This window comes from Bombina bombina, chromosome 6 (assembly GCF_027579735.1).
Source record: "Bombina bombina isolate aBomBom1 chromosome 6, aBomBom1.pri, whole genome shotgun sequence".
In the NCBI taxonomy this organism is placed as follows: Eukaryota; Metazoa; Chordata; class Amphibia; order Anura; family Bombinatoridae; genus Bombina; species Bombina bombina.
In genome coordinates this window covers 474,481,427-474,498,505 of record NC_069504.1, presented here as the reverse complement: position 1 = coordinate 474,498,505, position 17,079 = coordinate 474,481,427, and the positions used below count along the sequence as shown (strand labels likewise).

General features: G+C 39.1%; 1 protein-coding gene across 1 annotated transcript in view; it reads left to right on the top strand.

Moving 5' to 3' along the window:
* Positions 1–493: 493 nt before the first annotated feature.
* Positions 494–17,079, top strand: part of LOC128664475 (sodium/nucleoside cotransporter 1-like) — a 108,046-nt gene continuing 91,460 nt past the window's right edge. Inside the window, exon 1 of the mRNA XM_053719300.1 lies at positions 494–845. Within this exon, the coding sequence (XP_053575275.1) occupies positions 494–845 (352 nt within the window). The remainder of the gene's footprint in view (positions 846–17,079) is intronic.

Sequence of the window (17,079 nt, the reverse complement as noted above, 5' to 3'; positions counted from 1 at the left end):
TGCAATTCAACATTTTTAAGACACAATTTTCAAAGACACACATGTTTTTCCACGATGACCTTTTGATTTTGTTTTTTCACAATGATTTTTTGATTTTGAATTCTGGATTTTGAATTCTGGATTTTGAATTCTGGATTTTGAATTTTGGATTTTTAATTTTGGATTTGTTTGCACTATTGAACATTTCTGGACATTAGTTTTCTGGATTTATATGGTTTAACACCCATTACCCATTCCCGTGCAATCTCAGTCTAGCACCTGTGATTATCTGTTGCTGATTATCTGTTGTCGATAATTTTGCACATTGTTTATATATCTTGATTTACTGTTTTACCTGTCATTTTTTCTCATGGATCCATGATATGTATTGTATGTTTTTAAACTGTTATTAAATTTTAATTTTAGTACACTTGTAGTGCTATCCCCTTTTGCCTCCGGTTTGGTAGGCGCTTGGGGGGTCCCCTTTCTTACCCCCCTTTCTTTCTTACTTGAAATGGCAGAAGAGACAGACATCACTACCCAGCAGGGGATGTCTAACCCAAGTAGGCAGCACCTTTCACTAAACCCCACATGCGATCCTAAGCCTAGCTTGGTAACAGAGGAGCAAGTAACCCTGTGGGTGGCCCTCTCTACACGAGAACACACAGAACATCAGGACGGAGCCAGTCCTTTCCTTCTTACCCCAGCTAACAGCGATCCGCAGAGTAATAGTGTTTGGGAGAGACCGGAGAGCACCCGACCTGCAAGCAACACCGTGACCATCTATAATACCAGAGCCGCCCCCTGCACCCATGTCTCTCAGACGGAACATGCCACTGAACCCCCCTTAACCATCTCCCAGAAAGGTGCGGCCGACCTATGGAGTAGTGATAGAGCCTCAGGGAAGAAGCTGGTTCCTGTGAATAAGCAGCAGAGTAGTAGACGACGATCCAAACAGAGAGGGTTTATCGAATCCCTGGTCATCAAGTGCAGTAGCTGACCCTTTCATATGTCACTGGCTCGACACGGTCAGGCCACCTAGGAGAGGCATGGGTTAATCAATCATATGGACTTACTTCCTTAAAGGTGTGGACATCCCGGTTTTATTATAAGGTCCACTTTTTCTTTTTTCTTCTTCTCTGTTTTGTTCCTATATGTTTTTGGGCCCTTCCTGCCTTTGTGGATTCACATATCTATATGGCTTAGCACTACTGAGCCTGATGTATTCAGTTTGTTACCCACGTGGACGCTCTCCATCTCTGTTTTCCCATAATTATTCACACAGTCACAGTTCTGATCTTACATGGACTCTCCTGTTTAGTTTATTTTGGGGGCATATGCTGTTTTACAGTAGGGATGTGATGTCATGTTATACTTAAAGGCTGACCATTAGTCTATAAGGTTGGATAAATCATATTAGATATTGCTGCTAGATGCCTATGTATATGTTTTCCTCTCCTTTTTAATGATTTTATTTGTTAGATACTGTTGATGCTCCACGAGAGATATAGGAGGCAGCTTCAATATAGAGCAGGTTTCTTGAAATACTAATAGGCATATCATTCAACCTGACCTTTTTATTTGCTTGGTGTGAATGTACATTAGGACCAGGACCCTTACTTTACCTGTTCCTGGTTCACAGTTATTTTAAGTCTTAAGCTCTTATACTTGTTATTTAGGTCCTTATCCAATACCAGTTCTATTTTAGCATTCTGTCTTATGTCTACATTTGAACCTGTATTATATCTACAACCTGTTCTGCTCAAAGCTAAATGTATATGTATTTTAGTCCACATACCTACCGGATGTATCTATACCTACCCCATCCTCTCTTGTGAATGCTCACTACCGACATTCCTTTTTCTACCACCCATCCCTCCACAATTCCATGTCAATATTCTAATAGCCCTATACTACTCCCCCTAGACAAATATGCTTAGTACCCTCTCCATATCATAGTATATTCACTAGCCAAACTAGAAACCATATCACTTTACCTACCCCCCCTCTCTTCTATACGAGTGGCTTTGGCCCACTGACCCCCTTCCCCAATACCCCCTAAAAGAAAAAGAGGTTCCATTTACAAACACGAGGTTAACCACTAATTGTTTAAGTTTCTATTCTGACACATATTTGTGCATAGGTATGTAGAATATGGTGATCGTCTTAGTATAATATTATAACTGAGGTCCTCAGTTATCCAACCTCTAAATCAATGTGCTTTATGTGGATCCAAATGACAGATATTACTGACTATACTGTTTATATGTTGACAACTGTTTGTGTCCATAACTAAATTGTAATCTTGTTGTTTTTCTTTTTTTTCTTATCACTTTTGAAACCTCAATAAAAACACAATTTAAAAAAAAAAAAAAAAAAAAAGTTCTGTGAACTAAATAAAAAACAAATATCAAACTATATTCACACCTGCAACCATTAATTTAAGAAGCAGTTGCTGTTGATTAGGGGGAGTGAACTTAGGTGAAAGCTACGGAACATGAATGCCTTTATTTTTAAACAAAAAATATCTTCCACAGGAATCTCATAAGGATCTCTATAGAGCTGACACAGCTTTGGACTTTGGTGTTCCTTGATAACACATCCCCTGCCCCTTACACAAAGCTCAGAGCCAAGCAAGACAACTTCATTCTGACATGGGAGAAGACTGAGTAGGAGACAAGTAAAAAACACAAGTGAGTGCTTGACCCTCTGACTAGAAAACTTGCCTTATCTAGCTTTTATAGTTCCCTTTAATCATGCCGAGCTAACAGTTCCCCTAAGCCATTGGATCAGGTACCTTTTCTTGCTGAAGAAGGTTTATTATAGAGAAGATTGCTCGAGCCTGGTTTTCAATCTCTGTTTTCTCTTGTGAATGTTGCCTGGCATAGAAAGTCTTTATCAGTATATGAGGTATGTGGTGACAAATAAGACTTGTGCATTACTTGATTTGAAAATTAGATCAAATGTTCCCTATCTTTTAATTAATGATTATGAGTTGTTGTTTTTTAATTAATGTAGTTTATCTGAGACCTACAGGATGGCAGTCCAGGAAGTTAACAACATTTGGTGATTGTAATAACTAAATATCAGAAGACGTTTTGAACTTAGCTTTAAACCTTTGTATGAATAACAGCATGTTAATTTATAATACGACTTCTTATAGTTATATTGTACCTTTAAAGGGACATAATACTCATATGCTAAATCACTTGAAACTGATGCAATATAACTGTAAAAAGCTGACAGGAAAATATCACCTGAGCATCTCTATGTAAAAAATTAAGATATTTTACCTCACTATTTCCTCAGCTCAGCAGAGTAAAGGCTGTGACACACTGCGGAGCGGCGTGCAGCGTGTAGATACGGCTGTGCGCGCTCAGTGTGTCCTGCCTTTTCATCTCTGAGCACTCTGCTGCGTCAGGTCGTGTAGCTGAGCGCTCAGAAATGAAATATTTAAACTTCAGAAGCGATGCGGAGTGAAGCAGCTGCTTCTCATCGTGCCGCATCGCTTGCAGTGTGTCACAGCCTTAAAGGGACACTAAACCCAAAAAATGTATTTCATGATTCAGAAAGAGAATGCAAATTTAAACAGCAATCCAATTTACTTCAATTATTTATTTTGCTTCATTTTTTAGATATCCTTAGTTGAAGAAAAAGCAATGCACATGGGTGAGCCAATCACACAAGGCTTCTAAGTGCAGCAACCAATCAGCAGCTACTGAGCCTATCTAGATATGCTTTTCAGCAAAGAATATCAAGAGAATAAAACAAATTAGATAATAGGAGTAAATTAGAAAGTTGTTTAAAATTGCATGCTCTTTCTAAATCATGAAAGAAAAATAAAGGGTTTCATGTCCCTTTAAAGGGACATAATACTCATATGCTAAATCACTTGAAACTGATGCTGTATAACTGTAAAAAACTGACAGGAAAATATCACCTGAGCATCTCTATGTAAAAAAGGAAGATATTTTACCTCACAATTTCCTCAGCTCAGCAGAGTAAGTTCTGTGTAAAAAGTTATACTCAGCTGCTCCCAGCTGCAGGTAAAAATTAAAAAAAAAAAATGAAGAAATGAACAGCAGCCAATCAGCATCAGCAGTGCTGAGGTCATGAACTGTTACTGTGATCTCATGAGATTTGACTTAACTCTCATGAGATTTCATAGTAAGCTTCCTTTACCTGATTGGTGAAATAATATGAGAGTGCATGATGCTCATCCTTTCAGCTGTCCCAGGACAGACATACTAAAATGCTGCTTAGAAATCCTTTACAATGGGAGGTGGCTATTGAGAAACTTTTGAGGTAAAATATCTTTCTTTTTTACATAGAGATGTTCAGGAGATATTTTCTAGTCAGCTTTTTACAGCTATGCTGCATCACTTTCAAGTGTTTAAACATTTGGGTATTATGGCCCTTTAAGTTTTGTGTAAAAAGTTATACTTCAGCTGCTCCCAGCTGCAGGTAAAAAAAAATAAAAAATGAAGAAATGAACTGCAACCAATCAGCATCAGCAGTGCTGAGGTCATGAACTCTTTTACTGTGATCTCATGAGATTTAACTTAACTCTCATGAGTTTTCATAGTAAACTTCCTTAAACTGAATAGGGAAATAAGATGAGTGTGCACGTAAGCGCACTCCCTTAGCTGTCCCGGGACAGGCATACTGATTTGGGATGTGGCTACTGAGGAACTTTTGAGGTAAAATATCTTTCTTTTTTACATAGGGATGTTCAGGTGATATTTTCTAGTCAGCTTTTTACAGCTATGCTGCATCACTTTCAAGTGTTTCAACATTTGGGTATCATCTTTAAAAAATCTGATATTTTGTGTAAATAAGAATGGTTTCAATGTGTTTACTTATCAGCCTGTAAGAACAGTCCATAGGAATTGCTTGCAATCAGTTGTGTGAATTTCAGTTTTTATGGATGATGTGAGACAGTCGATCAGTGTTAGACATGACCTGGAACAAATGAAATGTGCAGTCATGTGCATTGTGTAAAAATGCTTTAGTATTTTAAAGTTTAGAAACTGTTATCTAAAATTGCTTGTGCAGCCCATGACAGGCTCTTAGATATCACATAATGTTTAGATAAATTATTCATTGAGTAGGACATGTATGCATTTTTTTCTTGCCTGCCACACAGTGAGCACAGTTCACTATGGATTTGCCACAGTTTCTGCAGTTTCACAATCCTGATAATTCTCTTCACCTTTATTCGTTCCAGTGCTATCCTATGTAGCTGATTATTTAAAGAACCCCCATTTCTACATTTAGGGCTAGATGGTGGAGTGCAATTGTTTACGCCCGAGCGATAAGGGGTATATCATGAGGGTTTGTGTTTATCAGGCTTACTGCTCGTATTACAAGTTGAGCGCAATCGCAATAGAATCCCTACAGCGACTTCAGAGCTGTGGTTAACTGCTTTGCAAAAATAAAAAGTTGCACAAAAACACGCTACAGAAAAAAAAATGTTGACAAAAGCTGTGATGACCAGTGCTGGGAGGGTTAGGAGGGAGGCGGGTGGGTGGCACCTTGCTGGAGGGGAGCGGGAGGGGGCGGGACCGCTACGCTAAAGAAAAAAAATGTTGACAACGGCAGGGACACGGGATGAGGGAGAGGGGATCCGAGTCGATGGGGGGATCAGAGGGTAGGCAGGGGGGAGGCAGTTGGGCAGCTACAAACATACTTGGCCTTACACATTTTGACCCGTGTACACGTGCTTTAAGACTAGTATTTAAAAAAGTTTTTAACTATGTATTTAAAGTAAATATTTCACATTCCAATGTTCTGCACATAACTTAATATGTTCTAAGTATTTCTAAATAGATATTCTGTATATATCTATACCTATATATAACAATCTATATATATTGGTATAAATATATATTTGTGCATAAAACATCAGATATATGTAAAAAAAAATTTTTATTAATAAATATAACATATTCTGTTATGTAAAGAATATTTTAATATGAGATTTTCATATTTAGCACAACTGAGAATATGCGATTGTGTTTGCACGAGAGTGGGGCGTTTTTTCCACTTTTTTTTCTCCATTGACTTCTATGGGGTAATGCGTGAATGTGCACATGATATTCTAATTTGGAATTTTTGCGCTAGAGCAAACAAACGCAGTTTACTTTCAACTTGTAATATGAGCACAACCTGACTAGCACAAAATTGTAATTCTTGCAGAGTTAGCGCTCTATCGGAAGCCCAAAATACTGCTCCACTTCTAATCTGGTCCTTAATCAGCAACACAGAAGAATCTGATAAGGGTGGTGAAGTGGGAGAGACCTGTTAGTAAATATTTCCAAGAGGTCGATTTATCAACACTTATGCGCCCCTTTCCGCCGCAGCTCGCCTCTGGCGGGCTGAATTCCCCTGACGGAATTCAGCATTGCACATGAGTACTATTTTGCGCTAGCGTGCAATCCCGCCCCCTACCCTCGCACAGCCAATTACGCGTGGGCAGGAGCTAGACCGCAGAGATTGAATTTTGCCACTTTAGAGGTGGCAAAAGATTAGGGAAGCAGCGCTGCTTGTTAAATAGGACGTGCAGGTTCTCTTGTGAGAACCTGCAGCAGTGGTGGGTCGAAAGGCTTGCGAAGCCATTGATAAATTGACCCTCAAGTGTTTAATTTAAATTAGGATCTCAGTAGATATGCATACACTATTCACAGATTATTTTTTTACTTTGGTTTCTGGCTATGCCCTTGTGGTAGAAGTACCTAAACCAGTTAAGATTAGTAAAAATTGAGAAAAACTCCCTCCTCTGTATGCTTATATAATATTTTAATACTCGTGCTTCTCTTTTCTCAACTCAAACATTTATTTTATGCTGATGCACATCTATACTATAATTGCGTTTGTAATGTCCGTCGCCGTCGGCAGTTGCGCACGCATCCTCAATGGAATGTTGGCAGCGCGAGGCAGCCAACAGAATGTTGGCTGTGCGCGCAGCCAAAATAATTCACCTGGATTTATTTCACCACCCTGGCATTTTTTGGAATCCACCGGGATGCAGCGAAGGCAAACTGAGCATTACAAAGTATAACAAAAAAAAAACGAATCTCCCACACGAAGTATTAACACATACACCGCAAACCCACACATCACAAAATAATAAAGTAATTAACCCCTTAATCCCTTAACCATCAACCACCCACCCACATCGCAATAAACCTAATTACCCTATTAACCCCTAAACTGCAAAACCCCCACATCGCAATAAACATAATTAACTTATTAACCCCTAAACTGCAAAATCCCCACATCGCAACAAACCTATTTACCCTATTAACCCCTAAACCGCAAAACCCCCACATCGCAATAAACCTAATTAAAATATTAACCCCTTAAACCGCCAACACCCACAATGCAAATAACTAATTCAATTACAGGTGACCCTCGTTTTACAACGGTTCAATTTACACCGTTTCAGAATAACAACCTTTTTTTCCAGTCATGTGACTGCTATTGAAAAGCATTGAGAAGCAGTGCATTTATTAAAATAGCCAGTAGGTAGAGCTGTCCGCTTGTGTTGCTGCAAAGCCAAGCAAGCTGAAATTAATCATTTTAACCAGACCTGAGCTATCGAGCAGATTTCAAAGGAACAAGATCTTCCTGTCTATAAATCAGTCCAGATTGGGATGCATAGAAATAACTGCAGAAAAATGCAAGTGAAGTCTGTGTTGTGTGATTATTTTATTAGGTTTATAATGCTGTTTAGCAAATGTTTTTGTTCATTTAACTTAGTTTAATTATATATTCTGTGTTGTGTGATTATTTTATTAGGTTTATAATGCTGTTTAGAATTTAAAGTCTTCATTTCAAAGCTTTAAAAATAATGTATTAGGTGTTACTTATGACAATTTTGAGAGGGGCCTGGAACCTATCTCCCTCACTTCCCATTGACTTACATTATAAACTGGGTTTCAATTTACAACGGCTTCGATTTACAACCATTCCATCTGGAACCTAACCCCGGCGTAAACTGAGGGCTACCTGTACTAAGCCCCCTAACCTAACACCCCCTAAATTAACACAAATTACCTAAACTAAAAAATACTAAAGTTACAAAAAATAAAAAAAGCTAAGATTACAAAAAATAAAAAAGGCTAACATTACAGAAAATAAAAAAAACAAATTACCAAAGTTTACAAAATTAAACCTAATCCCTATGAAAATAAAAAGCCCCCCCAAAATTAAAACACCCCCTAATCTAAGAATAAACTGCCAGTAGCCCTTAAAAGGGCTTTTTGCAGGGCATTGTCCCAAGATAAACAGCTCTTTTACATTAAAAATAAACAAAGTCCCCCCTAACAGTAAAACCCCCCACCCACCAAACCCCCCAAAATAAAAAACCTAACACTAAAAAAACTAAACTACCCATTGCCCTGAAAAGGGCATTTGTTGGGCATTGCCCTTAAAAGGACATTTAGCTCTTTCACAAAATACCCACCCTAATTTAAATAAAAAAAAAAAAAAAAATTAAAAAAAAAACTAAGTCTAACCCCAGGTTGGTACTCACCGTTCCTGAAGTCCGGCGGAGAAGGTCCTGTCCCATGCGGTGAAGTCTTCTTCCAAGCGGCGACCTCTTCTTTCTTCTTACAGGAACAATCTGGCGCGGAGCGGAGCTGAAGACCGATGACCTTGGAGCCGAAGACCGGCGACCCTGGAACTAAAGACCGGCGACCCTGGAACTGAAGACCGGCGACTGCGGAGCCATGAAGAGTGGAGGATCCTCTTTGTACGATCACTGCCGTACACTGGATAGTGAATTCAAGGTACGCAATTAAAGATGGCGTCCCTTTAATTCCCGCTGCTTCTTAACTTCCGCTTCAGTCGGAACTGTAGCGGAGAGGGTCGGAAGCAGCATCCGCTGCTTTATAAATAGACAATTTGTGAATTATGTTATATATTAATAAGAATAAACAAACATTTACAATAATGAAAAATGAATGCATAGTAATATAACATAACATAAAAAGAATGAAATATGACTGTCCTCTTTTTCTTCTCCGGCAATTTCTACAACTTCACCATATATGCAAGTGAGTGCACTCTATGAAATATTTTTCAAACTTGCGAAACCTATACTATTTATTTATTTGTGATAGTATGTTTTCAGCCAAGTGATGTGGACTACTCATTTCCCCAAATAATTAACCAGTATAGTAAAGCTTTAAGTGATAAATTCCATTTGCATTTCTAAGGGAAATTCCTTTGAAAATTATTTGTGTTCATGAAAACACACAATATTGTTCGTCCATTTATTGTTGTTGTCCTAAGTACAAAGAGATATGGTTAAACACCATTTCAAATGATTGTAAACATTTTACCACAAGGCTAAATGAATGTTTTAATTGTAACAGTAAAAGATTAACAATCTGCATGCATTACACTATATTTGGGTGTACATCTATCTATCTATCTATCTATCTATCTATCTATCATCTCTCTTTCTATCATCTATCTATCTATATCTACAGTATCTCACAAAAGTGAGTACACCCCTCACATTTTTGTAAATATTTTATTATATCTTTTCATGTGACAACACTGAAGAAATGACACTTTGCTACAATGTAAAGTAGTGAGTGTACAGCCTGTATAACAGTGTAAATTTGCTGTGCCCTCAAAATCACTCAACACACAGCCATTAATGTCTAAACCATTGGCAAAAAAAGTGAGTAAACCCCTAAGTGGAAATGTCCAAATTGTGCCCAAAGTGTCAATATTTTGTGTGGCCACCATTATTTTCCAGCACTGTCTTAACCCTCTTGGGCATGGAGTTCACCAGAGCTTCACAGGTTGCCAATGGAGTCCTCTTCTACTCCTCCATGACGATATCACGGAGCTGGTGGATGTTAGAAACCTTGTGCTCCCTCACCTTCCATTTGAGGATGCCCCACAGATGCTCAATAGGGTTTAGATCTGGAGACATGCTTGGCCAGTCCATCACCTTTACCCTCAGCTTCTTTAGCAAGGCAGTGGTCATCTTGGAGGTGTGTTTGGGGTCGTTATCATGTTGGAATACTGCCCTGCGGCCCAGTCTCCGAAGGGAGGGGATCATGCTCTGCTTCAGTATGTCACAGTACATGTTGGCATTCATGGTTCCCTCAATGAACTGTAGCTCCCCAGTGCCGGCAGCACTCATGCAGGCCCAGACTATAACACTCCCACCACCATGCTTGACTGTAGGCAAGACACACTTGTCTTTGTACTCCTCACCTGGTTGCCACCACACATGCTTGACACCATCTGAACCAAATAAGTTTATCTTGGTCTCATCGGACCACAGGACATGGTTCCAGTAATCCATGTCCTTAATCTGCTTGTCTTCAGCAAACTGTTTGCAGGCTTTCTTGTGCATCATCTTTACAAAAAGCTTTCTTCTGGGATGACAGCCATGCAGACCAATTTGATGCAGTGTGCGGCGTATGGTCTGAGCATTGACATGCTAACCACCACCGCTTCAACCTCTGCAGCAATGCTGGCAGCAATCATACGTATATTTCCCAAAGACAACCTCTGGATATGATGCTGAGCACATGCACTCAACCCGAGGCCTGTTCTGAGTGGAACATTTAATTTCTCCCCACCGAAAGGGACATGCTGGGCACTACTACAATCAATAGTGTGTGTATCTGCATGTGTAAGTATAAGCTATGTAGTGTGTGTATCTGCATGTATAAGTGTATGCTGTGTAGTGTGTGCATGTGTATCTGCATGTGTAAGTGTATGCCATGTAGTGTGTATCTGCATGTGTAAGTGTAGGCTATGTAATGTGTGTGTGTATCTGCATGTGTAAGTGTATGCTATGTAGTGTGTTACTGTGCATTTTTGCTTACTTTAAAAATATTTAGCGCTGTCTCTGCAAAGGTTAATTAACCCCTTAACGACCAAGGACGTACGCCACACGTCCTCAAAAAAAATACAGTTAATGACCGAGGACGTGTGGCGTACGTCCTTGGTCTGGAAAGCAGATGGAAGCGATCCTGCTCGCTTCCAGCTGCTTTCCGGTTATTGCAGTGATGCTTCGATATCGAGGCATCCTGAAATAACCCCCCTTGGCCATCCAATGCAGAGAGAGCCACTCTGTGGCCCTCTCTGTACCGGACATCGGTGGCCGGTATCGTTGGTGGGTGGGAGCAAGTCTGGGAGGCGGGTGGGCGGCCATCGATGTGCCGAGTGGAGTGGAGGGGGGCGGGATCGGGGGCGGGACAGACGGGGGGGCGGCGGGCGGGCGTGTGCACGGGGTGGGAGCGGGAGGGAACCGCTACACTGCAGAAAAAAAAGTTAAGAAAAGTTTTGAAATAAACAAATATAAAAAAAAATAATGCTCATCTAAGGGTTCCTGAAGGGGTGGGGGTTGGTCTTGGGGGGGGGGGAGCTACACTACAGAAAAGGGCAAAAAAACCCCAAAAAACATACTTTTTGTTACTAAACTGGGTACTGGCAGACAGCTGCCAGTACCCAAGATGGCACCCATTAAGGCAGAGGGGGAGGGTTAGAAAGCTGTTTGGTGGGGGATCAGTGAGGTTGGGGGCTAAGGGGGGATCCTACACAGCAGCATATGTAAATATTCCACAAAAAAAAAAGCACAAATATAGCTTTTATTTAGAGTTTCTGCCAGTACTTAAGATGTCGGGGATAATTGTGGGGTGGGGGAGGGAAGAGAGCTGTTTGGGAGGGATCAGGGGGTCTGATGTTTTAGGTGGGAGGCTGAGCTCTACACTAAAGCTAAAATTTACCTGCAAGCTCCCTACAAGCTGCATAATTAACCCCATCACTGCTAGCCATAATACACGTGTGATGTGCAGCAGCATTTGGCGGCCTTCTTATTACCACAAAGCAACGCCAAAGCCATATATGTCTGCTATTTCTGAATAAAGGGGATCCCAGAGAAGCATTTACAACCATTTGTGCCATAATTGCACAAGCTGTTTGTAAATGATTTCAGTGAGAAACCTAAAATTGTGAAAAATTTAACGTTTTTTTTAATTTGATCGCATTTGGCGGTGAAATGGTAGCATGAAATATACCAAAATTGGCCTAGATCAATACTTTGGGTTGTCTACTACACTACACTAAAGCTAAAATTACCACTAAAAGCTCCCTACATGCTCCCTAATTAACCCCTTCACTGCTGGGCATAATACACGTGTAGTGCGCAGTGGCATTTAGCAGCCTTCTAATTACCAAAAAGCAACGCCAAAGCCATATATGTCTGCTATTTCTGAACAAAAGGGATCCCAGAGAATAATTTACAATAATTTAAGCCATAATTGCACAAGCTGTTTGTAAATAATTTCAGTGAGAAACCAAAAGATTGTGAAAAAATTAGTGAAAAAGTGAAAAAAAATTTGTATTTAATCGCATTTGGCGGTGAAATAGTGGCATGAAATATACCAAAATGGGCCTAGATCAATACTTTGGGATGTCTACTAAAAAAAAATATATACATGTCAATGGATATTCAGAGATTCCTGAAAGATATTAGTGTTCTAATGTAACTAGCGCTAATTTTGAAAAATAATGGTTTGGAAATAGCAAAGTGCTATTTGTATTTATGGCCCTATAACTTACAAAAAAAGCAAAGAAGATGTAAACATTGGGTATTTCTAAACTCAGGACAAAATTTAGAAACTATTTATGGGTTTTTTTTGGTGGTTGTAGATGTGTAACAGATTTTGGGGGTCAAAGTTAGAAAAAGTGTGTTTTTTCCATTTTTTCCTCATATTTTATAATTTTTTTTATAGTAAATTATAAGATATGATGAAAATAATGGTATTTTTAGAAAGTCCATTTAATGGCGAGAAAAACTGTATATAATATGTGTGGGTACAGTAAATGAGTAAGAGGAAAATTACAGCTAAACACAAACACCGCAGAAATGTAAAAATAGCCTTGGTCCCAAACGGACAGAAAATGGAAAAGTGCTGTGGTCATTAAGGGGTAAAATACAGAGCTCACACAGCTATACCAGTGATTGAGCTTGTGTTTGATTTGCTGCCTAAGAGTATTAAAAGATATGACTTTATTTAGAATTTTATTTATATTACTTTGGTCTTATGATTTTTTAACCCCGTCCCTGCTCCTGCCCACCCCATTTCAATTTTTTTGCCCGGGGGGGGGGGGGGCTGTCCCTCTTTTGAATTTTGAAATGTTTGGAGGTATGTACAATTAATACACATTGCAATCAGCATGTAACTCATGCTGCTGCTGGAAGCTTGCATGTGAAGTTATCTCGCGGCAGTACAGTAACTGTCAAAAATTACAGTTACAGTGTTTACAATCACTGTCAGTCAGTCACAGTGATTGTATACTTAAACAGTTTACCCAAAAATCTTCTCCCATTTAATGATCCATTTTTCCTGCTGGATTGTATTAACTTGTTTACAAGTAGCTTTTTTACCCTTACTAAAATGGAGCTTAGATACTAGCATGCTGCAATGCATGCTGGTATCAGGATCAAGGGCCAATCACTGGATGCCACAGGAGTGAGGTTGTCCAGTAACGCACAAAAAAGCCAGTGACAGTAATCACATGAAAAAATTGTAAGCCATTGTTTGTTAACAATGGCTTCTCTTGGCCCCTCCCCTTCTGTCTCAGTCAAAACAGTGAATAAAGTGTAAAAAAATAATTTTTTTACACATTTTATTTTAATAAGTTTTTTTTTATAATTTATTTTTTTACCCCTAAATTGTATTTATATGTCAAAATACCTCTAGATCAATACCATGGGTTGTGTACATTCTACAGATATATCGTTTTGTGTAGCAGTTATGAATTGGGTGAGCTTACAGTCCAAAAATAGCAAATGTTAGCGTTACAACAATAATTCCATCTTTGTAGTATTTGTTCTATATTTGCTGTAAATTATTTGGAAACATAGACATATAGGGGCCGATTTATGAAAATGTGGGCAGACATGATCCACTGTAGCGGATCATGTCCGCCCGACATCAATAAATGCCGACAGCATAAGCTGTCTGCATTTATCATTGCACAAGTATTTTGTGTGAAATGCTTGTGCAATGCTGATCGGGCATTGATCGTGATGATTGCTGTCCACCACCTCAGAGGTGGCGGACGAGTTAAGGAGCAGCAGTCTTAAGACCACTGCTTCTTAACTTATGTTTCTGGCGAGCCTGAAGGCTTACGCATAAACAGCTGCATTCGCAGCTACATAAATTGGCCCCATGGGGTATTTATAAAATCAGGACAACATACTGGGGTAGATTTGTCTAATAGCGAGCGGACATGTCCACTGCACATTGATAAATGCCGACAGCATAAGCTGTTGGCATTTATCATTGTAGCAGCAGTTCTTGTGAACCGCTGGTGCAATGCCGCCCCATGGAGATATTCCGTAAAAATAGGCCACTAGCAGGGGGTGTCAATCAACCAGATCGGATTCGATCGGGTTGATTTCTGTTCGCGGCCTCAGAGCAGGCGGACAAGTTATGGAGCAGCGGTCTTTAGATCGCCGCTTCATGCCTTCTGTTTCCGGCGAGTCTGAAGGCTCGAGCGGAAACAGGGGCATCAAGCTCCATACAGAGCTTGATAAATCGGCCCCAATGAATCTATTTGGTGGTGTTTTTCTCTAGCTACACTCGTTTTGTAGAGATGATTATAAAGAAAACTGCAAAAAAAGCTTCCCCCCTGCATTTTTAGTATTACATTTCTATTTATTGTTATTTTATATACTAATATATAGTACCACTAAAGAGGCCTGTTTCTGTGTTAAAAAATGGTGCATAATATGTATGGGTGCGCTTAACAAAAGAGGGGACAATTAAGGTGAAACCAATAGAGAGCAAAAATGCCAAAACTGCTTGTGTAATTTAAAGGGCCATAATACCCAAATGTTTAAACACTTGAAAGTGATGCAGCATAGCTGTAAAAAGCTGATTAGAAAATATCACCTGAACATCTCTATGTAAAAAAGAAAGATATTTTACCTCAAAAGTTCCTCAGTAGCCACCTCCCATTGTAAAGGATTTCTAAGCAGCATTTTAGTGTGTTTGTCCTGGGACATCTGAAGGGACTAGCATCGTGCACTCTCATATTATTTCACCAATCAGGTAAAGGAAGCTTACTATGAAATCTCATGAGAGTTAAGTCAAATCTCATGAGATCACAGTAAGAGTTCATGACCTCAGCACTGCTGATGCTGATTGGCTGCTGTTCATTTCTTCATTTTTTTATTTTTTTTACCTGCAGCTAGGAGCAGCTGAGTATAACTTTTTACACAGAACTTACTCTGCTGAGCTGAGGAAATTGTGAGGTAAAATATCTTCCTTTTTTACATAGAGATGCTCAGGTGATATTTTCCTGTCAGTTTTTTACAGTTATACTGCATCAGTTTCAAGTGATTTAGCATATGAGTATTATGTCCCTTTAAGCTATGAAACCTCAGAGGTTAATATTAGTATTAAAATTTGACGAGGCCCGCCCCACATCTATCTATCTATGTATCTATCTATATATCTATCTATCCAGACATCATTGTTATTATACTTTTTTACACATACAGGAGGAGTTGAGGGCCCTATTCCAGTGGGAACTTACAATCTAGAAGTGTAGGAGGGTGAGGAACAGGAGGTGAGGACTGCTAGGGTGAGAATGATGTTAGTACAGAGTTAGATGAGGGCAATTATTAGGTAAGTGGAATTCATTTTTTACTTAGTTTGGTGGACCGCTTCCCTGAACAAAAATGTCTTAAGGGAGTGTTTAAAAGTGAGAAGTCCTGCAGTCAAGCATTGGAAGAGGTGATAATCGAAGATGCAAGGAGCAGGTCATTGTTGTATTTTAGTGGGTTGGCTGGAGTATACTTGTTGATTAGTGAGGAGCGGCATTGGTAAGGGCTTTGTAGGTTAGGGTGAGAATTTTGAATTCATCTATCTAAAAAAAAAACACCCAGATTACGAGTTTTGCGTTAGAGGCTGTGCGGTGCTAATGAGCAGTTTTCCCTCACCGCTCACTTACCTACAGCGCTGGTATTACGAGTTTTCAGAAACCCGTCGTTAAAAGACAAGAAGTGAGCGTTGAGCAAAATTTTGCTCATTACCGCACTCCAATACCAGCGCTGCTTAAGTCAGCGGTGAGCTGGTGTAACGTGCTCGTGCACGATTTCCCCATAAGGATCAACTGGGAGAGCTGAAAAAGAGTCTAACATCTGCAAAAAAGCAGCGTAAAACTCCTTAACACAGCCCCATTGATTCCTATGGGGAAATAAAAGTTTTGTCTACACCTAACACCTTAACACCCTAGCATGAACCCTGAGTCTAAACACCCCTAATCTTACACTTATTAACCCCTAATCTGCCGCTGACACCTGCATTATATTATTAACCCCTAATCTGCCGCTCCAGACACCGTCGCCACCTACATTATATGTATTAACCCCTAATCTGCTGCCCCCAACATCGCCAACGCCTACATACTATTTATTAGCCCCTAATCTGCCTTCCCCAATGTCACGACACCTACATTATATTATTAACCCCTAATCTGCCGCCACCAACGTCACCGCTACTATATTAAAGTTATTAACCCCTAAAACTAAGTCTAACCCTAAACCTAACACCCCTAACTTAAATATAATTTAAATAAATCTAAATAAATATTCCTATCATTAACTAAATAATTCCTATTTAAAACTAAATACTTACCTATAAAATAAACCCTAAGATAGCTACAATATAACTAATAGTTACATTATAGCTAGTTTAGGGTTTATTTTTATTTTACAGGCAAGTTTGTATTAATTTTAACTAGGTAAAATAGTTATTAAATAGTTATTAACTATTTAATAACTACCTAGCTAAAATAAATTCAAAAGTACCTGTAAAATAAAACCTAACCTAAGTTACACGAACACCTAACACTACACTATAATTAAATAAATTACATACAACTAGCTAAATTAAATTAAATTAGCTAAAGTACAAAAAAACCACAAAATTACAGAAAATAATAAACAAATTACAGATATTTAAACTAATTACACCTAATCTAATAGCCCTATTAAAATAAAAAAGCCCCCTCAAAATAAAAAAAAAAACCCTAGCCTAAACTAAACTA